Genomic DNA, 15,846 nt, shown 5'->3' with positions numbered 1-15,846 from the left:
AGAGAAAGTGGTTACACATGGATATATTTAAACAGAAAGGAGTCAATCAAAGGAAATTAAAAAAAGAAAAAAGAGTCTTGGTTGATCTGGGCGCTGAAAATTCAATATGTTCCTCAAAGTTTCCCTAACACAGGATCAGAGGTCATATTCCAAAGCTGTTAAATTGGCTGAAATGATGCTGTACAGCTTGAGGCAAAGGCAGAAGGCAGAAGAATTAAATGGAAAGGTAAAAGGCAATTTGGAGATCCAAAGACACTGAGGGGAAAAGGAAAAAAAAAAGAAGAAAAAAAAAAAAAGCAGTGTAATGATCTAAATCTGTTTTCTTTTCCCTTGCTCTGCGTTACATAAGACGTATTTCATTCTTTCTAGTAGAGAAATACGCTTAGAGGAATAAGTCCATCCTTTTACCCACAGCCAAATCTCTCCCACTCTGTCTCGCAGCAGCGCACTGCAGCCAGGTAAATCCACACAAAAGAAAAAGGAGAGAATGGGCAGGCTGGCAGCCAAGGGACAACATGAACTGCACCCACCATTTACCCAGCCTGACTCCGCTGAACATCTGTCAGCAGCCATTTAATTTATTGCTAAACTTGAACTATAGACTGTAATTGGTAAATCTGCAGGATAGATGAGAACACACCTGAGAGGCCTTCAAATTATCAACTATTACAGCTGTTTGATTACTTTGGAACCACTTCTGATACCTGATATCAGCTCAAGGCCATGTCTGCAACTGTCCACATCAGTCCAGTGAAGAACTCTGCAGAAAGATGTCAGAGCAGAGACAAAACGGGCTTCGTCCAGAAATGGTTAATCAATAGCTTGCTGGGTTGACTGAGTGCCATTAAATGCAGCGGTGCATCTACCGTATATAAAATGTGACCGGTCACTCCACATCATTCTCAGTCACCTTTTCTGCCATAGTGTTAGTTAGCAGGTTTTCCACTTGGAAGTTTTGGGGCACTACCAGAAATGTTCATAACACCATGGATCTGGGGAACAGTGATAATAGTCTGTTGCAGTTTTTGGTTTCTTTTTGGGAGGCGGAGGAGGAGGTAAGGAATCCATTTGTAAATACATCTTAGTATATAACTGTTCTTTGCTTCTTTCAAACATACTGTGCATGTGACTAAAATGAGTGTAATCTGAAGATTATCAGATGGATAAATGTGGCTGGATAAATGCAGGATAACATGGGAAACACTGTAGTTATATCTTCTGAGAGACTTATGTTACGATAGAATTTGTACAGACTTTTGATAATGGTTAGTTCTTTGAGATAGATGTCGATAGAAATCTATGCAAAAATGAGCTAATTAAAATATTAATGTGTGTTCTGTTTTGCTAAAGCACTGGGCTTAGTGTATTCTAATCATAGCTAATTAGCTAATACCTGCTTCTATCTACTTAGTTTAATACCTACTTAGAAATATTTCCTATTATCAATCTGTCCTATGTGAGCAAGTTATTTGCTTATCAGTATATAATGGGGAGCTACAAGAAAGAAGGGTGCAGACTCTTTAGCCCAGACTGTGGTGATTGAACAAGGGGAAATGGCTTCAAACTTAAAGAGGAGAGATTTAGGTTGGATATAAAGAAAAAGTACTTTACAGTGAGGGTGCTGAGGTACTGGCACAGGTGGCCCAGAGATGTGGTGGGTACCCCATCCTTGGAGACTTTCAAGGTCAGGCTGGATGGGGCTGTGAGCATCCTGATGTAGCTGTAGGTTTCCCTGCTCAATGCAGGGGAGTTGGACTAGATGACCTTTAAAGGTCCCTTTCAACTAAGGACTCTATGATTCTGTTATAATTTTGTATTTTTCAGCAATCATTTTCTTGTTTTCCTATTAAAAGTTCAACAAAAAAAGTAAAAATAATTAACCTCATAAAATCATAACCATCAAGAACATACCAGAGGAAAAGAGTTATCTGAAAGTTATTTTAACAGCCATGGTGACTTTCTGCAGGAAAGCACTTTTTTGACTGTCAGAATAAAAAGCATCATTTAAACATGTACTTCATTTTAAGCATATGCTTAACATAAGGCATGGGCTTAATGACAATTTGCCTGAAAGACGAAATGTTAGGCTTAGTGAAGATCATGGCAAATTTCCCACTGTTTTCAGTGGGATTGGGTCCAAGTGGGATATGCCAGTAATAACAACCTTTCTACACTCAAAAGGCAATTCCCCTTGGAGTTCAAATTGATTTGTGGATATCATTACGTTTCACACAATATTAATGAAAAGCATTTATGAGACAATTATGGATCTGTGCATGTTAGCTAGAGGCAACAATGCCACATTTAAACAAGCAAAACAACCAAATTTAATCTAGGGGAAAGTGAGATAGTGAAACTGTGTTCTGTCATGCTTATTGTAATGCAGACTGTTATTCTTTTTTGACTAACATACACTTCACAATTGACTTATTCTTCAAAAGGGGAAGAAATTACTTGTCAACAGCAACAGAAATTAAGTATCAAAACTCCCCCATTGCCATTTTACTTGGTAGCTTTGGATAAGTGATCTTGATACATACTTCTCAACTCAGCTTTTTGTTTTGTAGGCGCCAAGGAGAGCCACCACTTGAAAATGGGTTCCTTCCATACCTGGGCTGTGCCTTGCAGTTTGGTGCCAACCCCCTCGAATTCCTCAGGGAAAAACAGAAGAAGCATGGCCACATTTTCACTTGCCAAGTAGCAGGGAAATATATTCATTTCCTCACTGACCCTTTTTCATATCATTCACTGATGCGCCAGGGAAAACACTTGGACTGGAAAAAGTTCCATTTTGCTACTTCTGCCAAGGTACCACTTTAAAAATGGTTTTAATATCTAACGTGCTGGCAGGACAGACAGTGCTTAGTTAATCCCTGTAGCATAGCTATTAATTTGAAATATAATTTTCACTTTTCTGCACTTTTATTGGTATAAAATCTTGAGGGCTTTTTTTTCTTTCTCTTTTTCCTTAATGGAAAGAAAGTGATTTGGATTATCCAAGAAATACATTTAGCAAGGCAGTATCCCAAATTGCTATAGGAGAAACACAGTTAGAACCTTCTGCAAATTATATATAGTTTGCTGAAGCTTAAGCTTTCTTCAGGAGATTCTTACCACTATGGAAGATTAGGTCCTACTGTCTCAACATGAGATGCAACACAATAGAAGGTCTATCAAACTCTTACTGAAACAAGCAAACAGGCTCCTTTTGATGTCAGTGGGAGCTGACTGATGTTTTATGTAACCACATCCATTTATCTGTGAGCATCTGTTCACTCTTATTTTCATTTGCCTACTTAGCTGCTTTGGTTTGCTTAGAAAGTACTGCTTCTAGTATTCATAGTCCATCTGATGCTTCCCAATGGTTAGCTATGACGTGTTTTGGCTTTAATTTCTGCAGTCCTTATCATACTTTCATCTAGTAAGCTGTGAATTTATACTTCGGCTTTAATTTCTATTAGGCTTTGTCATCAAAGTCATTGCAGGTCTTATTTATCATGCAAATTATTTATTTTGTAACAGGCTTTTGGGCATGGTAGCATTGACCCAGCAGAAGGAAACACCACTGAAAATTTTCATCATACCTTCATTAGAACACTTCAAGGTAATGCCTTAGATGCCCTCATCGAAGCAATGATGGAAAATCTACAATACGTCATGCTGCAGTCAAGAGCATCTAAATTTCAGCCTAACACCTGGGTTACAGAAGGACTTTATACGTTCTGTTGTCAGGTGATGTTTGAATCTGGCTTTTTAACACTTTTTGGTAAAGAATTTAATCCAAATCATGACAAAAATCTATCAAAGCGGGAAACGGAGAGAGCTCATATCCTAAATGCCCTTGAAAACTTCAAGGAATTTGATAGGATCTTCCCAGCCCTTGTGGCAGGGCTGCCTATCCATCTATTCAAGAGTGCCCACAGTGCCCGCGAGAAGCTGGGAGAGGCTCTGCTCCACAAGAACCTCCTGAAAAGGGACAACCTCTCCGAGCTCGTCATGCTCCGCATGTTCCTGAATGACACTCTGTCAACCTTTGATGACATGGAAAAAGCAAAGACCCACGTGGCAGTGCTCTGGGCCTCGCAAGCTAACACCATTCCTGCCACTTTTTGGAGCTTATTTTACCTTCTCAAGTAAGTCCCAACGTTTCTTGCTTCCCAATGAGAAGAATAATGTTTATTGTCTTTCAGAAGCCAGTTCACTACTATGGACAAATTCCGCTGCTTCAGCCAACAATAACACAAGTGACAAGCTGTTCTGGACTTCTGCAGAAAACCCCCTCACTTGTCTCAGATCAAGCAGTGGTGGTACGACTGGTGGCAATTCCATAGATGCTTTTCAAAAAATACTACTCTGGGGCAATACTTTGAATCCTAGCAGTAGAAAGTAGAATGTAACACGCTTTGTAAAAAACGTTTTGGAGTAAGCCTATATGATACGACATTAAAAGTGCTGGTTGCAGTCAGAATACTAATTGTATTGAAGGCTCTCCCAGTATAATCAGATCTTTTTAGATCATCTCTCTAAAGCAGGCAAAACGAGCTTTAACTTCATTGTTGTTGTAATACATATTTAATAGAAAATAGTTTATATGTTGATAGATCGTACTGAGGTTACAGCAGTTATGCAACAATACTGAAGTGGCACTTCCCTGCTGCTTTCTTCACCCTCACTGCAGCAGTGCTTTTCTATTTGAGGATAAAGCCTTTGTGGCAGCATGAGGAGTGATCACCAAAATATTGTACAAATAACGCATGATGTTTTAGGCCAAACATTTGAGATTCACCTGAGATATGTCTGAATTCCTTGAGAGAAGGATAGGCATTCAAACCCCAAGTGGTTCAGGATTCTTACTCCTTTCCTAAACTTCCAGACTAGATTTTCCAATATAATATTTTCCTAAGTTTAGATAGCTGCAGTGTAAATGGCATCTGCTGAGCTTGTAACTCGTGAGAGGAGTGCACAGTTCAGATAAAACAATTAAATGTCCATTTTGGAGTGAATCTAAACTTGCATAATTTAGCCCTACATGACTACCTCTTGGGTATTCATCTAAATTTCTGTCTTGCACTTTCATATCTACCCACTGATGCTAATAATTGAAGATTTTTGGTACGTTTCATTCAATGCACTGGCTTAAAGCTCCTGGCCTTGAAGTCATTTAATGCCCCAAATATGCATTCATAACAATGAAACTGTCGCATTCTGTATTATTATCTATACATATTTCACCATGGCTTATAGATATTCTATAAGAAAATCTAGACAGTAGAGGATACTATGTCTTTTAGTATTAAGAATTTTCAGTTAGACATAATATATTGCCATAGAATAGGACATCATCTAGGAAAGTGATGTTATAAAACTGATCTATATATGATCCCTTTTTTAAATCTTGCAGCTGCTGTAAGGCTCCTTCCTAATCTATGACTGATTGTTTCTGATTTCTTATTCCTGGTATTGCTGACATCACTGTTTATTGCCTGCGTTACGCTCATTAGTTCTGTCCCATTGTCACTGGAGACAGAATCAAATAGTGTTCTTTTCCTTTTTTTGCAGCTATTGCGTCTTTGCCAAGACATCAAACAGTGTGAGGGCATAAGTAGATCTTGCTGCAACACTGCCATGTTAGACATTTTTTCAGCTTACAAACCAAATTTTAGTCAGGATGAAAACGAATGGCAAAACCTGTTTTTATCCCACTCCTAAGACTACTTTACACTTCTTTTTTTGATTTTAGGAATCCAGAAGCAATGAGAGCTGCTACCGAAGAAGTGCAAAGTGTTTTAGAAAGTGCTGGAGAGAAGATCAGCTTAGATGGCAACTATATTTCATTGAACCGAAAACAGCTGGATAATATGCCAGTGCTGGGTATAACTATTTTATTCAGGAGTACCAGAAACTGCCCCACAATTTTCAATATCTTCTATTAGTTCCCAAAATAATACTTGCTATGGGATTACTATCAACCAGTCGAAACCAGAACAAACATCTATTTGTTCCTTATCAGTGGCTAACTATCATTCTTACCAGAATCAGAACTGGTCCTGGGAATATTAATTCACATGAATAGCACTTTTTCCTGGGTAAGGGGATATCCGAATACTGCTGCACAACTACATAGCATTGGACACCCATGGGTAATTCAGAACAATACTTTGTTTACGTAAGATCAAATAAAAAAGGTGTTGTCAAATTTTATATCCCATTACAGAAGGTTATTTTCTCAGTTTTGCCTTTACCTCAATATAAAAGCCTGTTTTACTTTCAAATATTATGTTGCATCAGCTCTAAATATTTTTCTATGGGAAAGAAGATTATGTTCTTAGTCTAATCTGCAAAAAGGATAATAATGCCAACAAAAAATGAAGATACTTTCTTAGGCATTTGTAAAGTTCTGTTAAATTATTTCTCATAATAGGGTCTGATGGTGGATTTGAATAGCTCAAAAGACATAAGCTCCCTCATGGACATATACATACTGTTTCTATGGTAACCATTTCTTTTCCTCTGCCTATAGATAGCATCATCAAGGAGGCAATGAGGCTATCGAGTGCATCCATGACTTTCCGAGTTGCTAAGGAGGATTTCACTTTGCATTTAGAGAACGGTTTTTACAACATTCGCAAGGATGATATTGTAGCTCTTTATCCTCAACTGTTGCATTTTGATCCAGAAATCTATGCTGATCCCTTGGTAAGTATTTATCATAGTGCATTACATTCTGAGCTCGGGCAGAAGCTAACATGCCATTCAACAGATCATTTATCAGGAGTGCCCCACAGCTGATTCACTGTTACACTCCAGACAGTCTGTTCTTAATACACAGATACTTAAAGATGGGCAAGAGAAAAAGTAAAGCCAGTGCAAGCACTGTCTATCTGAATAACATGATTTGCTATAACCAAAAACTGGGCTGGAAACCCAAGACAGCCTTCAACTTTTTGCTTTCCTCAATACGGAAAGGTTATCACTGTGGGGAGATCGAGGGAGGACAAGGGTAGTATTTTCCCAAAGATATGGAATGATCAGTGCTCAAATTCTGATGCGTCAACTATGATGCAAGTTGTAATGCTTATTTTAATGGGTCAGAAAAGAAAAGATACCAAAAAGATTCACTAGCTTAACTCTAGCAAAAGTCCTGAGATTATACTGTCCCACAGGCCAGAATTTCTCAGGGGCCACACATTCCAAAAAGCAGAAAAACTGTCTTGCACAACACTGCCAGAGGCAATTCCCTTCCAGCCCGCATTTTGTGTCTTTAATAGCATTACCCAGCCCTTGGAGGTATTTGGATATCAAGTAACTCCTCTGTGGGTTTTGTTACAGACATTCAAATATGATCGCTATCTCAATGAGAACAAAGAAGAGAAGACTGACTTCTACCGCAACGGTCGCAAGTTGAAGTATTATTATATGCCATTTGGAGCAGGAATAGCAAAATGCCCTGGCAGGTTATTTGCTGTCCATGAAATTAAACAATTTTTGGTTTTAGTATTTTCCTATTTTGAGATAAATCTTGTTGACAGTAACGTGCCGTGTCCTTCTTTAGATCAGTCCCGTGCAGGACTGGGTATTTTGCAACCATCCAATGACATTGACTTCAGGTACAGACTAAAATGTCTATGAATATCGATATTACTAAGTCTATCAACTATGTACAGTATAAATACACTATCTAACCTACACTTCATATATATATTATATATATTTACAAATGAAACATTACAAATATCAGTGGAAAAATCTAAAGGAAGATGCTACTTCATCAGCCTAAAGGAAAATATGTGATGTGTGACATATGGTAGCAGCAGACAATGGGTTAAATGCATGATGTTGATACAAAAGTTTCCAAGTTTCCCCTTTTACCAACCATTCTAAAATGCAACTAGTGGTTCTGAACTATATTTATACAGTAGTTTTGGGGGGTTTCTTTTGGCCAGAAAATACTTTTTCAGTATCCCATTTTTCTAACATAATTAGAAGTTTACCAGATTGTTCAAAATTGTATAAATTCAACAAGAAGTTAAAACTTATTCTTTTTTATAACTGAAACGTTGGGGATGGAAGGTTCTCCTCAGGGGTGAAGTAAAATTTTTATTGTGTAAAAGCAGTGGAAGGAAAGAGTTTCCTGGTAAAGTACCTTTATGTTTTTATGAAGAACTAGAAAAAGAGTTGAATAAAAGCTACAAAATTTTTCACGTTCTAGTGAAATTACAAAACCTGTATTATATTCACTGTAATATATTTCTTTTCAGAAAGTTGTAAATGTATTAAAATAAATGATATTATATGTACCAAGTGCCTCTCTAGATTATTGGTTTTAGTATATTAATGTTCTCAAAGGTTTACATGCTTATCTCATGCCAACTGAGCCACCTTTACACTAGCCAGCTAAAACAATAGAATCATACAATATCTCAAGTTGGAAGGGATCCATAACCATCATAAAATCATAGAATGGTTTGAGTTGGAGGGAACGTTAAAGTTCCAACCCCCCTGCCATGGACAGAGTAGCCAAACACTAGATCAGGTGCTACATTGCCCAGGATCATTGAGTCCAACTGCTGGCTCCACACAGGACCACTCAAAATTTAAATCCTATGCCTGAGAGCATTGTCCAAATAATCCTTGAACTCTGGAAGCTCAGGGCTTTGACTGCTGCCCTGGGCAGCTTGTTCCATGCCCACCACCTCCTGATGAAGAACCTTTCAGAAACTCCCAGTCTGAACCTCCCCTAACACAACCCCATGCCATTCTCTCAGCCCTGTTGCTGTCACTCCAGAGCAGAGACCAGTGCTGCTCTGTTCCTCTCATGAGAGGCTGCAGGCCACCATGAGGCCTCTTTTCAGTGTTCTCTAGACAAACAAGTAACCTCAGCTGCTCAAGTGTCTTGATCTCTTCACCATCTTCACTGCCAATATGGAGATACAAAGAAGCAGCAACAAATGCTTGTGGTTGGATTGTGCACCCTTCTCTAAATTCCATATTTCCATACGCCATCATAAGTCATACTCTATAGATGTTCCCAGTAGAGTTCCTTTAAAGCTATCATGGCCCATGTATTTCATTTTCATTGGTAGCATGTCTGTAAGAAAACCATTTCAGGGATAGTACCATTTGGTTCTCTGTAACATCCTGTCCTTTTCTTCTGCAAATGATGGATGGGTATCACAAAATCCAGTTTTTAGTGAACCACGTTCAGACTGAAAGAAGAAGGTTTCTTATCATCTGCCAATAGAAAGAACAAATGGACTTAAAATACAGTTGTTTTCCTGTTATGTGTATCAAAGGATGTAACTTCTGTCCTTGACTTGAATGTTAGCCTCATCACAGAAAATGAAATACACAGCTATTTGATATTTTCAAATTTTACATTCTGGCAAGACATCTGATCTGGCTGATACAGCATCCTAAACACAGAAGTTTGGACTGTGTCCTAGAACTGCTTTAAATTATGTATGTTTCTCTTCTCACTATCCACCATGTTAAATGTGCAAATGTGAAGAAGTACATTTCTGCATGTGTGATTATTAACTTGTTATCTTTCTTTATCTTTCTAATTTTATTTAAACTTTGCCATGTATAGCATCTGATTACAACTATTAGGTATAATGAAAGTGGCTTCAAATTATTAGTTTGGTTCTCTTCGTAAGGAAGTATGCAGGGAAGTATCCAGTACAGCCTGTTGTTGCACTTCCATCAGTTATGTTTTCACATGATTTCTATCAATTATAGCACTTTCAATCTAAGATAGTATTGACTCAGAGAATACATGAAAGTCAGGACACACTACCTGTGTCCTGGCACATATTAATACCATCAGAGTATCTACTCCTCCTTTCTTAAATAAGTAATGCTTAAAACAACAGTTTTTGAGGGTAGCAAAGTTATGCAATGTTTTAAGCAAATACTCTTTCTCGATGAAAATGTATTCAAAATAGAATTACAGTGGTGGAGAATGAAAGATAAATTAATTCATAAATTCCTAAATTTATTGCTAAATTAGTTCCCTGAAAAAATAAACATTCTTTCACAGCCTCTTGCCTCCTTCAAACTGACAGCTCCAGTCTGCTTTAATATTTGCTTTCAGCTCCCTTGGTCTATGAGAAATCAAAGTATTCAGTAGCTCCCAAAGCTGATCTGACTTTCAGCTACTTAAGGAATACCATTGGTAGTGAATTATGGTCAAAAACAGCACAGGATTAACCCAGTGGATTAAAATCGAGTCTGGAGCATTGTGGAGAGGTCACTGACTTCATCACGAATTGACGCTCACAGAGAAAGCACAGGCAATACAAAAAAATCAAGATCTCCAGGTTTGAATTGACTATTTGACTCTTTTTCCTCCTTCCTCTGCTGTGTGACAATCCTATCCATTGAAAATATGTTCTCAGGTCTTTGCTTGTGTGGCCTGGTCTCACTTACCTGGTCTTACCTACTATACCAACTGTGTATGCATTAGGTCAGACACTTGTTCTCTTTCCTAGTGATCTGAAACACATTCCTAAACCACTGAGTCTTCCCCTTGTTATATTCCTTTGTTCACCTCTTCTGGATACTTGGACAGACCTACAGGGGGTGTTGGGAAGGAAACAGGTGCTGTCTCTCTGGTTCTTCAATTCCTCCATAAAGGCTTTAGCATTTTACCTAAAGGTTCAGTTAGAGGCAGCCATCCACAGTTTTCACTGCAGCAGACATATAGAGAGAAACTTCACTTTCTATTTGAGGTTTGCTTTTTCTGTTGTTTTCCTCAGTGAGAATTAGATCAATCTTTAATGCTCAGCACATACAAGATAACTGCTACAAATAAGTTTTGGATTTGTCTATAGCCTTCAGCCTATTTTGTACCAAGAAGGTGAAGAGCAAATAAATAAAATTTTTTCTGTGACCAGGCTGCTATTTAGAAATTTATGTGGGTTTTGACGTCAATGCTAAAATTGTCGTTGACATTTTAGTACAAAAAGTGCTTAATTGAAGTTTGCTAAATCCCTACAAATTTTCAATTGAAATAATCTAAACCAAGGCTCTCAAAATTCTACTTGCAATTCAAATATAAAGAATACATGGTTTTATTTGTAATGTTGATGCACACAATGACAAACTTTGCTTTGAAAATTATTTACATTATTTTTTGAAGAAGTTGTAATAAATCTGAATCAAATGCCAAAGAGAGAGAAATACTTCTCCTAGGGCAAACATGATTAAGAAATGTCCAGCAGAGCTCCCAAGACATTTCATGTCCAAATTACTATGATCTTAGAACTGTGTTTGTGAGAATTATTCAGTGAATACAAAAGCTAGATAAAAAGATCCCACGTAAGACTAGGTCTGTGGGCCTTTCAAGACTTGACAGTCATTTGGGCCAAAAGACAATCTGAGTCTATCTAAAGTCAGGAATTGGAAATAATGAATGTCAAAGAAAGTGAATGGTGAGACAGAGACCTCCAACTGGCTCAATCTCACTGTTGTATTTGAGAAAAGTAGTACCATGTTAAGAAAAAAAAAAGATTCTGGGTCATGTGAGTAAGGTCTATGGCCATTCAGTGTGTATAGGGTTGGACTGGCAATACCTACAAACTGCTTGGGGTCTGGCTATGTCATAAAGCCACCTTGACATCAAGTTCTAGCCAAATTTATTTTAACCAGACAGTTTTTCTATAAACTATTTTTTTCCTAACATGTTCTTTCATTCAAATTATGCCCTTGGTTTAAACCTACTGAGAGCAAGAGCATTCCTAGACATAGCTCCAATGGTAGGCTAATGATCTGCCCTGCACTCAAACCTTTCCACATAAGATTTGTAATATATCTGACTCGTAACCTTCTATTGCTCTGAGTTACCTGTGTCAGCAGAAGGCTCATTCCATGAGGAATGTGGGAAGACTTCTTCCAAAATACAAACCTTGGTACTAGTTCATGCAACACAACCGTTTTCTAATATTAGTGATCAGATCTCCATAACAGCCAGTTCTTGCACACCTCTCACACTGAACTAACTCAGATTTCCTAGGAGAGGCAGTGGGGCCATTCCCAGACTAACAAGTCACACAGCACAGAGGCAAGCATGAGAGTCCATATCCTGCCCCCCTCCAGCACAATGCCTTAGCTGCAGGGTCACCATAAGCTCTAGAAACCTGAACCACTGCCACACATCCCCACATGGGTGGCTCAGGTGCTCCTGCCAAAATCCCCGTTGAAGCACAGGCCTCATCACTCAGCTTCCTGTCACTTTTTCTGCTGGGGTAGGAATTCTCAGCGGATGCCTGGACCCACAGCCTGTGAATTGATACTCACACAAAAAGAAATATAAAACAGTACAGTCGACCAGATCTTTTTGCCCAGTTCTGAATTTCTGTGGCATAAGGATTGTATCAGCATATTTTCAGAGGACTCTGCAGAGCAGTGCCACTTTCTAGTGTTGATCTAGTGTTATGCAGCTGAAAAGATCCAGCATAACATCCTGAGTGCTCTTCCTACTTTGTGACAAAAGAAATACAGATGAAAAGTTCAAACAGTTTTCTTACATCTATTTTCTTCTTCTTCTTTAATATTAGCAAGTATTTTTGTTCGCTGCCATGACTGCTACTTTTTCAACCCCAGTTAAACCTCTGTTACCAGGGTCACACAGATGCAAGTGAGCGAAGAAAATGGTACAAAGTCTGTGGCTGCTATGCCTCAACTAAAGTAATCAAATACTTCAGCAATCAATGCTCACCTGCCTTTCCAGGGTCACGGACATCATGAGGTTATATCAGGGTGATTCTCTTTGCTGCTTCTCCAACAACAGTACTTTTCTCAAGACAGAAGGCAAAAAAATAAAAAATAAAATAAATAAAAATAAATAAAAAAATGTGCAAGAAATTAGGAGAATACTGAGCTGATCCAGGCTGGTATGAAGGAGGCAACCTATGCCATGTTATGTGAGGTTACATGAGTATTTCACATTACATAAACACTGAGATACAAGCAGAAAGGAGGGAAAGACCTCACCTTCCAGGTGAGAAACCCAACCATTAGGTTGGCACAGACATTCACTTTTCTCAGTGAATCTGTAGCTTTTCTCTGAAAAACTGAACAGATTCAGCAGGACAATTTGCATGACTCCAACCTGTGCTCCTATAATTATTCCCTCTGTAGCTGAAAAACCGTTCAATTCTGACATGGGGAAGCTCCTGATGTAGAGGAGAGCACCGAATCCACACCATAAGGAAAGACAGTAACTACATGATTATGCTGTAAAGGATGGGTAGAGGTGAGGGTACCTCCTAAGAGGTACTCACTAACATCTAACCTAAAACTCCCCTCTTTTAGTTTAAAGCCATTCTCCCCGTCCTATCATGACCATGTAGAAAGTTGGTCTCTCTCCTGCTTGTAAGCACCCCTCATGTACTGGAAGGCTGCAGTGAGGTCTCCCTGGAGCCTTTTCCTCTCCAAGCCCAATTCCCTAAACCTTTCTTCACAGGAGACGTGCTCCAGCCTTCTGAACAACTTAGTGACCCTCCTCTGGATCTGCTCCAGATCTGCCCTCACTCACACCACAGTAACAGCAATTATGTCAGCAAACTTAAACAGCTCACAGTGAGGGTTTGAGCATAACGATGCCTGCAGCCTGTCCCTCTTTAGGCAGCAGTATACAGCAGGCTTGGTGGTAAAAGCAGGCATTGCCTCAGAGTAACCTTAGAATTAAACAATAAAAAGATTACATGTTCTCAAATGGACTACTGTCCAGTAGTCAAAGTAAATACCCGCCTTGCTAACTGTTGTTGACTTTATTTTGTTTTCTGCCAAGACAGACAAATCTGTGAGAGGCACTTAAAAGACAAACAACGAAAATCAAATAATCTTCAGTGTTTCACATATCACGAAAAGAAAGAAGTCACTTCAGAGCAATCAGTGTAAAGCAAATGATTTTTTTAAACGAAAAGCCAATTTTACATAATTCACCAGTAAACAAGATCCTGCAGACTCTATTTATATTTTTAAAGATAACAATCTTTCCTGAAATCTAACTCCTCAGGCAGAAGGAACCTATAGAGATTCTGAAAGATTAAAACACCTTGGCTGATTAAATCACTCTGGGAACAATTCAGTGTGAAGACCAATGTAATTCTTCTTCAAAAGCATTTGTACAACTGTTGATTGACAGGAGATTAAATGTCTCAAAGTCTCCAGTAAGTACAGACTTGAGACATACAGACATCCACAAGAACATCAGAAAACCATCAACTGGGAATGATCAGACTGAAGGCTCAACAAACCTTCCATTTTTGTCAGGTGTAACAACACACAGTGCCAAAAGTATACGGGAATATGTAAACTGTAACTGAAATCTCCTCAGAACCCCTATAAGAAATAGAGATGTGCAACCTACCAGCCCTAACTACCAGGAAATTCTTTTTTCAGAGGGCAGTGAGGCACTGGCACAGGCTGCCCACAGAAGCTGTGGGTGCCCCATCCCTGGAAGCACTTAAGGCCACGATGGATGGGGCTTTGGGCAGCCTAATCTGATGGGGGGCAGCCCTGTATGATCCTACAGTGATTCTACAGTTCTATCATTTTCAAAAAATACATATAATTTTTTTTTCTGTGATATTCTGGTGTGTTTCAGGAATCCTCTGCTCTAATGTTAAATGCTGGCAGATGCCTTACATGAAGTGCTTGCTCATGGGATCACAAAAGTTTTTGTTGTCCCTGTGATTTGCTCTGCCAGCTGCACCATGGACAGTTTCACCTTTAACTTCATTTGTAGACAGATCAATGCCAGCTCCCCTGCCTCTTCTCAGCCCATTCTCTGTGCAAGTATCTGATCTGTACCATACAGAGTCTGCAAAAGAATTGTGGACAGTCAGGAACTTTTAGTACCTCCAAAAAGATTTATCACTTACCACCACAAATTTGCACGACTGGTTGGAAGAACAGGTTGATGAACATTGCCCAAAGAGCTGCATTACCAGATGGGAGGTGATCTGGGCCTTGATGACCTACCATGATTTCAGCTCTGCACCCTTCTTCAAAGACAACTTTTCCTTAGGCAGGGGGATAAATACTTCCTCTCTGTTCTTCTCAACATTTCAGCTTGGATGTTCTGGCACAAGCAAGCAAAGCCTCAGGAAAGGTGGAGGTTTTCTGAAAATACACCCTCTACATGGAACCAGCTCATTTAGTGACTAATCTACTTCTCACTTGTAAGAACTCATAACAAGGACTAATATCCTTGTAAGAGTTAGAAGCTGGCATTAAAAATAATGGGAAAGCCTTTAACAGTGTAAGCAACAGTAATTCTATGGGTTCTGTTAAGCATGCCTTTTCACAGGTATTATTCAGAGACAGTGAACCTGTGTAAACAGATCAGGAAATGCTGTCCACTGAAGTTTTAAGATTGTTCTCCTAAGTCTATAAAGAGACCATTGTCAAAGCATCTTTTCTGAAATTTGACGATATGGTAAACAATTGGCAAATCTGCAGAATTTGTCGAAACCGTAATTGAATGATATGGGTGCTGGATACAGATATACTGGGTAAGTGGATTTGCAGAGATACCTGTGGGTACTTGACACTAGGTTCCTACTGGAGGCATTTTGGTGCCAGAAGGTAGACAGCTGGTTGCCATTCAGTAACCAAGCTGAGGCTCCCAGTGCAAGCAGAGCAAAGCTAAGAGCTGAAGTGCCACACCAGTCTCACCCCAGGAGTGGTTTCTAAAGTTCTGTGTTGGCAAAAGTTACATGCTTATTCCCTGGCCTAGTACTTTACTATTATTTTTAAGATTTATATTGTTGTCATACAGAGCAGGACTTTCTTGTAAGAATTATACAAACACGGAATAAAAATGCTATTCCCAAGGAG

General features: G+C 38.9%; 1 protein-coding gene across 1 annotated transcript; it reads left to right on the top strand.

Annotated features, from left to right (window-relative positions):
• Positions 1 to 873: 873 nt before the first annotated feature.
• On the top strand, positions 874 to 8,297 carry LOC122179244 (cytochrome P450 7A1). The gene is made up of 6 exons (XM_042870005.1): positions 874 to 1,055; positions 2,568 to 2,808; positions 3,523 to 4,133; positions 5,741 to 5,871; positions 6,521 to 6,696; positions 7,330 to 8,297. The coding sequence occupies exons 1-6, from the start codon at positions 973 to 975 to the stop codon at positions 7,627 to 7,629; spliced, it is 1,542 nt and encodes a 513-aa protein (XP_042725939.1). The 5' UTR covers positions 874 to 972; the 3' UTR covers positions 7,630 to 8,297.
• The last annotated feature ends 7,549 nt before the right edge of the window (positions 8,298 to 15,846 follow it).

Source organism: Lagopus leucura, unplaced genomic scaffold, assembly GCF_019238085.1.
Source record: "Lagopus leucura isolate 7727_CA_CO unplaced genomic scaffold, USGS_WTPT01 Super-Scaffold_100002, whole genome shotgun sequence".
NCBI lineage: Eukaryota > Metazoa > Chordata > Aves > Galliformes > Phasianidae > Lagopus > Lagopus leucura.
The sequence above is the reverse complement of the archived record's forward strand: the minus strand, read 5'-3'. Positions and strand labels throughout refer to the sequence as shown.